This window comes from Leuciscus leuciscus (assembly GCF_965113295.1).
Source record: "Leuciscus leuciscus genome assembly, chromosome: 20".
Taxonomy (NCBI): domain Eukaryota; kingdom Metazoa; phylum Chordata; class Actinopteri; order Cypriniformes; family Leuciscidae; genus Leuciscus; species Leuciscus leuciscus.
In genome coordinates, this window is record NC_138744.1 from 2,668,111 (window position 1) to 2,682,152 (window position 14,042).

Sequence of the window (14,042 nt, forward strand, 5' to 3'; positions counted from 1 at the left end):
TATATATATATATATATATATATATATATATATATATATATATATATATATATAGAGAGAGAGAGAGAGAGAGAGAGAGAGAGAGAGAGAGAGAGAGAGAGAGAGAGAGAGAGAGAGAGAGAGAGAGAGAGAGAGAGAGAGAGAGAGAGAGAGAGAGAGAGAGAGAGAGAGAGAGAGAGAGAGAGAGAGAGAGAGAGAGAGAGAGAAAGAGAGAGAGAGAGCTCTGAAAAGGATGACACTATAATGGTGCTTTTTCAGTTCAGAGAAATCATTATTAATCATTTTAGTCAATTAGATGATTAAAAACCTGGCAAGTAAAAATATCACCAAGCTCTAATTCTCACACACACACACACACACACACACACACACACACACACACACACACACACACACACACACAGAAAAACGTCCAGACAAATATTTAAAGATCTGTGCTTCAAAGAGTTTGCTTTTTTTATTTCATTATCTCTGTACACAGTTTTTTTTATTATTTTTTTAATATTTTTTTTTACATATGTGGAATGTTACAATATCTCTAAATCATAAAAAAAAAAAAAAAAAAAAAAAAAAAACTTTATGATCACCCGGGTGGTCACTGTTAACATACATAGACAAGCTCCTGTTGAATACCATTTTTGTTCAACAAGAACCGTTTCCTTTGCATCAGGTTCCTCTCAACTGCTGTAAGGATGAAACTAGATCAGACAGATCTTCACCTGATGGAGTTTGGAAGCACATTAAAACATACAAACAGAAAAGACACTCCATCTTCTATATCAAAAGATCCAGTCGGATGTATCAGGGCTCAGATCTGCTGGAAACAGACGTTTGCACAAAAGCAGCAAAAAATATGAAAGAACATCAAAACATAAAAAAATTGAAATGTGAATTTATGATGTACTTAAATGATATGTCATAAAAGGTGTTTTGCAAGTGGTCTGGTAAGGCTTTTTAAAAATAGTGGTGTTTCCCATGCAATGTGTGTGCAATGATGTCATCTACTGTTACGTGACCAGAAAACCAAAACCAACCTGGCTTGGACTCGCACTGAAACCGGTTCTCGTCTCCCTCCACATTCATGATTAGCAGCATTTTAAAGCTATTATGGCACCTTTGATATGCCAGGCTGAACTACAGTAATACTCTGACAGTGGGAACACTGCGGAAAAACATTTTCTTCCGCAGTATTGTTTAGTAAAATGATCAGATATAAAGTTTTGCTTTCCTAAAAAAAAAGAGAAAAAAAAAACCCTAAGTGAGTTTATGCTCAAAACAAGAACAAATATCTTGTTTTTCTTGTGAATTAAGCAGATTTTTCTGACCCACATTTTTTTTTTAAAGCATAAACTTACTTAATTTTGAAGCAATTTTTTTATTTTTAAGTTAAAGTTAATATCTTAAGTAATGTGTGCATTTCAAGTAAATGTTTGTTGATTTACGAATTAGATATTTATATAATTTATATATATATAAGAATAAAATCTTTTGTTTTGTTTTTTTGCAGTGAAGACGCTTTCCAATTCAGCTTCAATGGGCCATGACTAGTTCACAGGTCAAACTCATCACCTCATATAAACCTAACCACGTAAGGCTTTACGTGAGACTGCTAAAAACAGAATGAATGTAAATCTATAATGAAAAATAATAAAAATAATCCCTTGTAGAATCTCCGATTAGTAACTCTAAAAAACTAGTCAGCAGCGCATTTGTTTGAAGCGGTCAAAGCCTACTGGAGAACGACCACCTTTCTCCAGGAATATGATATATTATTATCTCCATCTGAAATGTGACTGAGTGTTTAAATGATATAAATCACACACATGCCGTTCAGACTCTATAATTTAGATCAAACTATATGAACTGCACAAAATGAACAGATTGAGAAACCGGTGATAAAATCCCAAAGACGACAGAGACATGAAGCTTGTTCCAGCAGCTACAGGGGAATTAAAGACTAACACAACGACAGAATTATTCAGCATAATCTCAGGTCACATTTCAACACACGTAATCAAAGCCATTAAGATGCGTCACATTATTTTCATAACAATCAAGCGCATTTTCAATCAATTTTACCAGTTATTACTGGATTACACTGATTTTTAAAATGTAAATCAGCATAAATTGAGAGCAGTACAATACTATCATGATGTATACATATCACTGAAGGGGTGAAAATATGTATAATTGTCATGAAAATGTGAAAAATATTAGGCTTTAGAATTAATTCCTTTGATTTTTGAGGTGAAATATGACCTGGAGAGTGTGTGAGATTCACTCATTTGGCCTGACGTGGTGCCGTCCATTTCTCATATCAAATGGATGATCATATGATCTGATGCATGTACAATGAGTACATAAACATAAGAGCCCTAAATGATGTCATAGCTGAAGACTGAATCTCACCAAACCTGTCAAGAAATGTAATCAAAATTATATTTGGCTAACAGAAAAAGGAGATTTTAGGAGCTGTTGCATTTTTATTTTACATTATTTTCATAATTAACCCAAAATTCAATATATCGTGATTAATATATTGATAATTATGATATCATCATGGTAGTATTTTCTGCGCCACCTTTCTTTACTCTGATTTTAATGAAAAAAAAATAAGTGCATTACATTAATATTCCCCCCAAAACACTTTTTTTTTCTTCCATTATGCAAATTTTTTTTTGATTAGATTTTGACCTGGACATGTTTTGATGAGATTCACCCAAAATATAATGTGTTGAGTTAAGGCCCGGATTTGTCTCAAGACAAAAAACGTTGAATGTTCATGTGATGCACCTGCATAAGTGACCTTGAGATGTTCAGACATCATGGAGAACCATGTGAGAGGTTACAGTGAATCTTTATCTGACAGATATTGCTACGAGACTCGAGATGTACATCTGGGAATCCAGAGAGAAAACGGCTCCAATGCGAACACAACCGCGTCAGCGTTATGAAAGACAGGGCACTTCTCAGTATGGCTCAGGGCCGACCTGAATCAGGGGGAGGGTCACGTGTCCGTCATATCCAGGTGTCTTTCTACGAACATCCGAAACTCAGCCACTTCGGCCCTTGAGATCTGAAAGTTAAGGCACTGAGAGAGACAGTCCCATTTACCAGAGAGTTCTGCAGAACAATCAAATCACCCGATCATCCAATAATCAACGACATAAGAGTCAGCTGACCCCCGAGTCCGGCCAATCAAAGAACGTAAAACAGCCAATGAAACGAACTTCTGCTAGATCAGTCCTTCTTCACAAGTGATTGGAAAACTGTGCAATGGAGGAGAAAATCTCAAGGGTCTCGTCCCTCTATTGTGGTTTTCATAGGTCTGCGATGTGGAAAGAGTTTCCCTGAATGAGTTTTGGCACACTAGGGTTTGTATGGCGACTAGGGAGAGTCGTGCTACGAGAAGAGAGGGACGTTCTGTGATCAGGACCGTCCCGCTCGGCCTGAAGAGACCAAAGTCACAGTGTCTGTGAGGAGGAAGAGGATTCACATTGCTGTCCGCTAGTGGGACACGTCGCTTCTCACGACCAGGAGGCTGGAGACATGAGACACAACGCAAACGATTAAAGAGTGTTAGAATGATTTAAAGCAAGACCATTGTGTTTTTATTTAGATAAACTGGTCAATGTTGTGATTTTGGGCCAATTTGCTTCAATAACGTGTCTTTTTTCAGACTAGAGCGGGAAAAAAACAATCCAAATACACATTTAAGTGTTTATTTAATTGCACATTATCAATTTTGCATCTGTAGATTTCAATGACAATACATATCTTTACAGGCGATGAGTCAGAAAGCTTCACTTCAGCAGCTTCATCGTTTTATTCATATCTATTTTCTGAAGGGTTTTACATAGAGGTTTGTTTTTTATATCATTCGCCTGATTTATAGAACATTTTATTTCCTAAAAACATGGTGAAAATGTATGTTTTATGGCTCTAGACAGTATTTTCTGATTTATTTACTGTGAAAAAGAGAGATATCCATATAAGACCACAAACTACATGTACTTACAATAGTAACAACAGTAAATGATGCATAATTACAAGCAACTAACCCTAAACCAAACACTAACTGTAACTCTATAGTAGGTACATGTAGTTCATTAATATTAATCGGTATTTATTTGAGTAAGTACAATGTACATCACCTTAAAATAAATTGTGACTGAATTTTAATCCTGGCGTTAACTAATGTTCATATTTATATTCTGGAAATGTATACAAATTAGTGTATATTTAATTATTTAATGCCTCATTTGTATTTTCAAACATAACATCACACAAAATTTCTAATATACAAAAATGTTAGCATTTCTTAATGTAATTAATCAGCTTGGGAAGTACTGTGATATCCATGTTATTATTTTTTTACACTATTCACCTGGAGTGTCTTGCCTTATAATAATAATAATAATAATAATAATAATAACTGCATGCAGTTGAAGACAACATGAAACTGTTTTAGCTAGAGAGTTTGAGTCTTTAGTTTTGAGCTCTAAAGTAATGTATATTTCTGTTGTTACACCGATTTCAGCTTCATAAATAATCAGTTAAGGTGAGACACTTCAGGTAGGGTAACATTTAGCAGATATCACCATGAAACTTTCCCAGTTGATTAGTTTTCTGTAATTTAATGTTTAAATATGCAAATTAGGCAATATCTAATTAAATATGCGCTAATTTGCATATATTTAATATTGGATAAAAAGTCAACCGAAATCTGAGTATTGGATAAAGCCAGGTTAAAAAAAAATGTGTTCATTGTGTTCACATATAAGATGGGGGAAAATTACAGAGGGATTTATGGATATTTACTTTTGTTATCCTGTAAATCAGAATATACTTCAATAGCCTTAAAAAAAATGATTTTCGCCATGTTTTTGGGAATAAAATGTTATATAAATCAGGCTAGGAATAATATATTTACAAATCTCTCTGTAAATGTCTTCATAATATAACTAGGTACAAGACTGGAGAGTGTGGTGTATATTGGTGCTACTGAAGTGGAGATTTCGGACTTGGAGAATGAGAGAAAAGTCATTTTGAGAAAACGGGCTTTAAAGATTTATCATCAGCCAATGAGATTGCGCATTCAGCCCTTTTACTTTCACGATTGGTTGCTGATAAAAAGGAAATGACCATATTTGGATCCGACAGCATTGTACAGGAGAGAGAGAGCTTTCTAACGGTGTGTGTGATGACAGGGAGCAGACAGTGATGTTGATTAAGAACGCCAACTTTTGTTGAATTTATGAGAAATCTACAGACGCAAACAGACAAAGTGTAGTAAAATAAAGACCTAAATGTGTATTTCCAACTTTTTTTCACCACAAGTCTGAAAGAAGAGATGTTATTGAAGACTAATATCCCAAAAACTCAAAATTGACCAGTAAAAAAACCTGCCGTGTCTCGTCTTAATATTAAATAATTTTACCATGACATAAAATTACAAAGATTTTTTTGAATAGCATATAACAACATGTCATTACATGTGACATTATATTAACATTTTATATAAAGTGTGCTGATTAAATCAATAGGACTAGGGACTTTTTTCCCCCCTTTTATTTTAAAGGACATAAACAGTGTTCATTTTTATTTAAAAGCACATGCATTTAAATGCCATCATGTCAATAAGTGAAATGGATCTCTCTGATATTATTGATGTAAACATGAATTCACTTGATTCAGAAGTGTGAATGTGTGTTACCTGTGCAAAGGTGAGAGAGGCGCTTTTAATCTGAAGGATGTTCAGGACACGATCGGTTCACTTCAAACCACTCATCAATACAGCTGAAAGAAAGCAGTGTTAATATAAGAGAAAACAAACTCACGTCACTTACACACACACACACACACACACACACACACACACACACACACACACGTGAAGAGCGTTACCCTTTGTGATAGATGCAGAGGCAGGGCAGGCGAGCGATGGTGTCTCCCTGGACCAGATCCTCCAGACATATTGCACATTCTCCTGCGTCCTTCGACAGGACGTCCTCTGAGAAACGACAGAGAGGAACACTCAAAATCGGACATTCTCTGAGTGTAATCAAACCCTGAAAGATTGTAAGTAATTCATAAATCAGGAGGATCAGCATAGTTTGTGGCCAAAGAACTTCCATGACTTTTTCAGTTTCATCTGATAACTGAAAAAGCAAAAGGTTACACTTTATTTTAAGGTGTCAGTATGACAGTGTTATTATACATTTAAGTACTGAGTAATAATAATGAACTACATGTACTTACTGTAGGGTTAGGATAAGGGTTTGGTTTGGTTGAGGGTTAGTTGCATGTAATTATACATAATTTATAGTTATTACAATAGTAACTACATGTAACATATGTAACAATGATACTGTAAAATAAAGTGTTATCAAGGAAAATATACAATGAACACACACACACACACACACACACACACACACACACACACACACACACAAAATGAACATGCTTTAACCCTGAAGAGCTGTCAACAGTGAGACACTTCACTTCAGGTTACCGGATTGAACCCGCAAATAAATGCAAGTCGCGCTGCATAAACACATCAGATCAAGGACTAATAATCTAATAATTTTCACGAAACTTCTGTGTAAAACATCCATGACACTTGAAATGCTTTGAATTAAAAGACAACAACACAAAAACAATTTACCCAGAATTTAACTTGCATTTCATGAATCAGGCCCAACATGTGGGAGTCGAAGTATCTGTTATAAATGAGCAGAAGGTGGCGCTGAAGACCAATGTTTCCCCACCACTGACTCGTTCCTGCTGTTTACATGCAGAGAAACTGCACAGGGGCCAAGTCAAACACTCACACACGATTTCACATCTGTAATGTGATGTACTTCAGCATGAAATGAGATATTAAATGAGCAAAAATGCATTAATTGGATGGTGAAAAGTGTCTATGAAATGAGTTTGTGATAATAGATTATCAAGACAAACTTTTTAGTTACATGCACTGATGAATTATTCACATTAAGACGTGGAACATGATGAAGTTAAATAAGATCAAGTTTGTTTTGAAGCTGAAAACTGAAGCAAAAGTAAGCGTTCATGTTTTGATAAATAAACCCAGATGACAGCGGTCAGTGTTTGCTGGCAGACGGAGGTGAACACACACACACACACCTGTGGCCCTTCACACGGGACCATATGAGGATTTACATATAAACACAACACTTTACAGCCTGAAGGGCCTCATTTCACACAGCTGAATATTCATGAGACATGTGACTGTGGCTTTATATGAATCTAAACTAGATTTGCATAACCTGAGGGAATAGTGCTAAAGTTTGAGCTGTGTTCAGGTTGTGGTACTTTTAGGACTTTTAGGTTCAGAATAAATTAAGTGAAACACCCCGGCAACCACTCGCAATACCCTAACGATCAAATAACACCCCGGCAACCACTCACAACACCCTAACAATCACATAACCCCCCGGCAACCACTCACAACACCCCGGCAACCACTCACAGCACCCTAACGACCACATCAAACCCCGGCAACTACCTGCAGTACCCTAACAACCACATAACACCCCGGCAACCACTCACAACACCCTAACGACCACATGACACCCCGGAAACAACTCAACACCACGGCAACCACTCACAGCACCCTAACGACCACATAAAACCCCGGCAACCACCCACAGCACCAGAAAAACCACATAATACCGTCAACTACTCACACCACTCTAACGACCACATAACACCCCGGCAACCACTCACAGCACCCTAACGACCACATAAAAACCCGGCAACCACCTGCAGCACCCTAACAACCACATAACACCCTGGCAACCACTCACAACACCCTAACGACCACATGACACCCCGGGAACTACTCACAACACCCCGGCATTCACTCACAACACCCTAACGACCACATAAAAACCCGGCAACCACCTGCAGCACCCTAACAACCACATAACACCCCGGCATCCACTCACAACACCCTAACGACCACATAAAACCCTGGCAACCACCCACAACACCTTAAGAACCACATAATACCCCGACAACCACCCGCAGCACCTCAACAACATCAGCAGCTCATTTTTACCAAATGTCAAATCTAGTTTACATGCAAACCATGAGCGTTTTGAGATGCTGCATCAATTTTAAAGTCGGTTCTTCAGCCTCCTGCGTAGATTTCCCTCTGCATCTGACATGAATCATAAGCACAAGACTGACGCGTGTTCCTAGACGTGCTGGTAATCGATCAGATGAACATGAACTGTGGTAGTCCGTGTGTGTCACTGCTGCTTTCCACTCTATATCGCTCCACACTTTAGTGACTGATGGAGAATCAATGGTCCTTAGACACTGAAAACTGAGCACACGCAACAAAAACAAATCATGACATGCAACACGAAACTCTCAGAGTCTCAGTCTTGCATTAGACTGCTTGTTCAGAACAAAGCAAATAAACTTTAGAGGAAACTGAACAATTTATGCTTCAGTGAGTTAAACTCAATTGACTCTCTTCACACCGACTGTGTATGTGTTTTTGCTAAAACCTGAGTATTATGTAAGATTCCAGTATAGTATTCTCCCATAGCAAACTGTGGTTTCAAGAAAACACTTTGTCATATTATATCTAACAACTGTCGATCACAAATAATTAAATTCTATTATAAAGTGGTACATTATATTCACTAACTATAATAAGCATTACTTTTTAGTAACGAGTTCTAGAAGCTTTAAATACCTTTAGTGTGAAGGTGGCAAACAAAAGCTAAACAAAATATACATATTTTAATAACCAGGCACTTCATAAAAACACTTAAGAAGAAAGAAAAGAAAATTAATGTCAATATCAATGCTTGAGTATCTGAGAGTTTGTACATTCAGCAAACAGAGATCTTAATAGTCTAACTGGAAATTATCATCATCTTATGCTAATATGACTGAGAGTTCATTAGTGGGTGGGAATTCCCAAGAAATAAACATCATATATCAAACAGAAATGATCCGACACAAATACCGACCGGATTAGAGTCGTAATGTTATACGCAGCTCTCACACTATTCTCATCTATCAGGACAGTGACGTTTATATGCGTGTCCTGAACTCTTAAAGGTGAAGTGTGTGAATTAATGTTGCCTACATAATATGAACTCAAATATTTCTCATAAATTGATTTAATCAATTAATTACATTTTATCTTACTGTAAAACTATTGACTCCTAGGGCCTGTGTTTTTATTTCCCATAATGAATTTTAGAAACATCTCAGACCAAGTTGATAACCATTCTCCATTACATCTCCCTGAGTTTTGAAAGAGAAACTTCTGAAGAATATATTTGACCAAATACTTCATAAATAATTTTTATATTCAAAATGGGTTCAAATGAGATGAATTCTGTATTTTTCAGAGTATTCCTGTAATATTAACACCATCTTGACGAGCAATCTGCAGAGATGCGTATCAGAGCTGTGAATGTCACTGGGAACGCTGTTAAACCGCCGAGACTGTGACATCTGCGACACTCGCTGGCTAAAATAAACAGAGTCATTAACTGTTACATAATACTGGATAAACCTTCCCGTTATGGCCGGCGCATGAGCGGTACACTGGGTCACATGAGACGGCAGATGACAGCGGCGCATGGACTCTGAGCGACTGACCTCAAGTGCACAGGGTTGAATTCCCACTGGGAACTTTCCAGATCTGGGAACACACGGATAACATGGCAAACCAAGAGCTGAGCTGGCCTTATTGGGCCAATCTCACCCATCAAGAACAAACCTGGGTCATATTTCACACCAAAATCTAAATAAATCATAAAATCTATATTTTGTATAATTTATAATTATATTTCCCAACCGTCTCTTAAATATATAAGAGCCCGTTGGGATGGAGTGCACTAAAAACCTGGCAAGAATGCGTCTGGGTTGTATTCACCCCAAATCAAAAAAGAAAAATATGCAAAATCCCAAATAAAATTGGAGCATTAAGACATTAGTTTAATAACAAATAAGCTAATTTAGCTCCAAAATTTACTTCAACGAAAAAGATTAAATCTTATTGGAAAACGAGAATGCAAAAAAAAGTATTTTAGGAATAGTTGTACTGCCTTTACTGTATTACAGTTAAAAAAAAAAAAAAAAAAACCCTACCAGGAATAAACACACACACACACAAAAATAAGATTTTTTTTTTTTTTTTTGCCCCTTTAAAAGGTTCCTAATTTTGTTTTGGAGTCTCCTACTATAGGTTTACGTGCAACCAAGCTCAAAAAAACACTTTCATTTTCTCATAATATACATTTCAGCATAACCTCTTGTCACAGTGTCTGAAATGATTCGATCAAGAATTTGGTCTCTCTAAACTAGTGTTGTCACGATACCAAAATTATTGTTTCGATACCGATACCAAGTCAAGTATTGCGATTTCGATACTTTCCCGATACTTTTCCTGAAAAGGGAGAAACACTCTCAAATATCATTGCTGTGCTTTATTTTAAAACCGGGACAACATTCTAATCATATAACACACTAATAAATGAACATATGAACAGCAGATATATTAAACATTTGAACAAAATATGAAATATAAAAAATAAATTAGAGCAATGACATTCAAGGTAAAAAAATATATAAATTTAGCAGCATTATCTCATTTATCATAAGAAACATAAGAGCTTTATCTTGATTCTGAACTTTGAATAAAAATATGAACAGCGATTATATTAAACAATGTTTAATATTGGTAACATATGATAAGCCTCATTGGTGATATATTTGACATGTGGGGAGAGAGTTGTGGAAGGCCTATACTTCATGTCAAACATAAATATATAGTGTCACGCAGGCAGTTAACATGGGAGCCGAAATAAAAACGGACACGACACGCAGACAGTGTGTCGCCGGCCTTACAAATCTGGAACGCGGTCATTCTTAGAAGTATCGATACTAATAAATTAAGGAATCGTGACGTTTTTAATTTCCGATTTACTTTTGAAGTATCGGTGCACCGTGCAACAGAGCAAGGTAGGCAACGTACTTCCATATGTCACTCCTCGCGTCATCTTTTTCTACGAGTCGTGGACCACTTGTGCTCGCACATGCAGCCATCTCGCTGTAGTGTTTTGTCACATGACACTGACAGCGGCAGGTTCTTTGCTGCGTGCGTCAGGAAAAAAACACAGACGTCCATAGGAAGGCGTTTTGAATAATTTTTTTTTAAGTATCGATACTGATAAATTTAGGTATCGGGACGTTTTTAATTTCCGAGTATCGCGATACTTTTGAAGTATCGGAACACTACTCTAAACCCCTCCTTTCCTAGGGTCTACTCTGCTCTGATTGGTCAGATGGCTCAGTTTGTTGTGATTGGTCTACCGCTTACAGCACGTGTCTGAAACGAAACGTCCATTAGCATTTCTGAATTTTAGCATTTCTCCAGAGGCTTCCTCAGCACCTGATACTACACAGTGATACTAACAAGAATGACAGCGTCAGTCCTTGCTTATCCTATGGAAGTGCTTGCAAAGTGGATTTGCTTTTGCAGCGCAGAAAACAGCGTCTTCTTGACATGAACACCACAAACCAAACTCTTCAAGGGCTCAGCTACAGCTACAGTGTTTGAGGGCGGGTCAAAGTAGATGATGTTAGCGGACAGCCAATGAAGACCACAGACTTGCATTATGCAAATTTGTTACAAACCTACGTAGGTTCAAGCAGGAAGTGAGACTGGAATTTCTGATGGCTCGTCTAGTCAGTTCGGAATCTATGGGTTCTTTTAGGAGACTCTGGGCCCTATTTTAATGATCTAAGCGCATGGCCTAAAGCGCACAGCACAAGTTCACTTAGGTGTGTCCGAATCCACTTTTGCTAGTTTAACGACGGGAAAAGCGGTCGGCAGGGTCTAAAAGGGTTGTCCCCTGTTCTCCTAATGAGTAATGGGTGTGTTTTGGGATTTGCGTGCGTTAAACTCAGTCTCACCTCCCGTTCCCTTTAAATGCCAGTTGCGCTCCCGCCATGGCAGATTCGCTATTTACATGACGGAATTTGATAGTGGAAAGACCGAACGCGTCTCCAGAGCGTAACCAGATCTGCTCGTGCGCGAGGTTAAAGTGCAAGCAGACTATCTACGGGACAAGCCGGATTCCACCATATCTTTATGTTCACAATAATAATCTTTTACATAGTAATCGTTTTATTTTAAGTATTTGTCATGTTCGTGTGCTGCTGTGCGTCCCTGTGTGTGTAATAAGCAGTGTACGCGTGTTGTGGACCCGCCTATAGGCGCACATTACTAACGCGCTCATTAAATGACAAAAAAAATATTGCGCCATTGATTTTAGACCAGGTTTCAATTGGTCAATGGCTCAGTCTATTTCTGTCGCCTCAAAATAGCAATGCGCCAACAATGCGCCAGAACACACACCTCATTTTCAGCCCAGCAGCCCATGGGCGCACAAATGGGCACAAATGCATTTGCGATTTAAACAACGTGGCGCAGGACGTGTAAATAACTGCGTCGGGCTGAAACTAGCAAAAAACACTTGCGTCGTGCTTGGCGCTCCATTGTGCCGGGAGTAAGACCTTAAATTTTGCAGACCTTCTACATTCACAGACAGCTGAATATTCGAAAAAGCATAATAGGGGCACTTTAAAAAATCTGTATGCATTACAATCATGAGAAGTTGGAGTGAAATATACTAAATTGTCATGAAAACAATATCACAAGAAAAAAAAAAAAACCCTACTAAAACACTGCTCCAACTAATCCATTAACATTGAAATAAATAAGTTGTACTTAGGGAAATTCATGGGCACAATTTTATTTGTAAAACCTGCAAACAAATAAGATTCCATTTTAAGATAAACTTTGGACTGCGATACTTGAAGACAACATGCTGTGAGTGAGTGTGTGTGTGTGTGTGTGTGTGTGTGTGTGTGTGTGTGTGTGTGTGTGTGTGTGTGTGTGTGTGTGTGTGTGTGTGTGTGTGTGTGTGTGTGTGTGTGTGTGTGTCCATAAGCAGAGCTCAGCTGTGGTGTCAGTGACACTGACACAGGCAGAATGTGGACTGAACTTGTACGACCCGTCGTACGACTGCAGTGATTAGAACCAGCAGTCATGACCTTGAGAGAGTGACTGGAACAAACAGCCATGGAGAACGCCGGGAGAGACACTGTAAACATGAACGCCTGCTTACAGTTTACACACACACACACACACACACACACACACACACACAGAGGCTGCATGTGCTGCAAATGCAAGTACACAAGCCGATCAATATCTAGCTTGTACATGCTTAAAGCCGTATCGTATATGCAATAACTTCTCCTTCAAGTCTTTCTGCATTTGCATCAAGTTAAACTTATCTGAACTTGCTGGAAACATCATTCGCTAATGTTTGTCACCGCAAGCCACTGAAAACACATGAATTCTTGTTTTGTTGCTGAACAGGCTTTACTTTGCCCTTTAAGACACACAAACGCAGAGGGAAGTCTTGCAGGTGACGTCACTGTAAAGGTTCCTCTCTCGTGTCTCTCTGATTGGCCTCACTGCACAGATGATGTCACGATCCACATGACACCCTCATCATGACCCTGTGCTCTTTAACTGGGCACATCCACCAACACCAGACGCAGAGAGACTGCCGGGATGTCCAGGTCATATTCACCCCCAAATCAAAAGGAAAATGATGCAAAATGCAAAGAAAGAAGCATTAAGACATTAGTTTCAAGAATTAAGCACATTTAGCCCCCCAAATATATTTATTCTCATTAGTGTGTTGGAAAACAACAATATATTATTTGTACACCACGGTATTGTTTGTTGTACTGCATATTTATTACATGATTTCATGATTTTATTACATATTTAGTGTATTACAGCTAAAATAATGTTCAATTACCTTTGAGAATAATAGCAATTACAAAAGCACTGAAAAATTAAAACATCTGTATGCATTACTTGATAGTTTCTATCAATCGCTTATTATATTCCTCGTTTGTAAGTTACTTTGGATTAAAGTGTCTACTAAATAAATAAATGT

At 37.7% G+C, this 14,042-nt stretch overlaps 1 protein-coding gene and 1 long non-coding RNA gene across 2 annotated transcripts in view; one reads left to right on the plus strand and one right to left on the minus strand.

Moving 5' to 3' along the window:
• Position 1: 1 nt before the first annotated feature.
• LOC309484507 lies at positions 2 to 1,966 on the plus strand. Its single transcript, XR_014200866.1, has 2 exons — positions 2 to 1,153; positions 1,189 to 1,966. It is a non-coding gene; the product is annotated as an uncharacterized lncRNA (long non-coding RNA).
• znrf2b (zinc and ring finger 2b) overlaps positions 424 to 14,042 on the minus strand; it is a 65,409-nt gene continuing 51,790 nt past the window's right edge. The window contains exons 3-5 of the mRNA XM_082150855.1: positions 5,908 to 6,013; positions 5,717 to 5,799; positions 424 to 3,541 (exon numbers count right to left, since the gene is read on the minus strand). Coding sequence (XP_082006981.1) covers positions 5,742 to 5,799; positions 5,908 to 6,013 — 164 coding nt within the window. The 3' untranslated portion in view covers positions 424 to 3,541; positions 5,717 to 5,741. The remainder of the gene's footprint in view (positions 3,542 to 5,716; positions 5,800 to 5,907; positions 6,014 to 14,042) is intronic.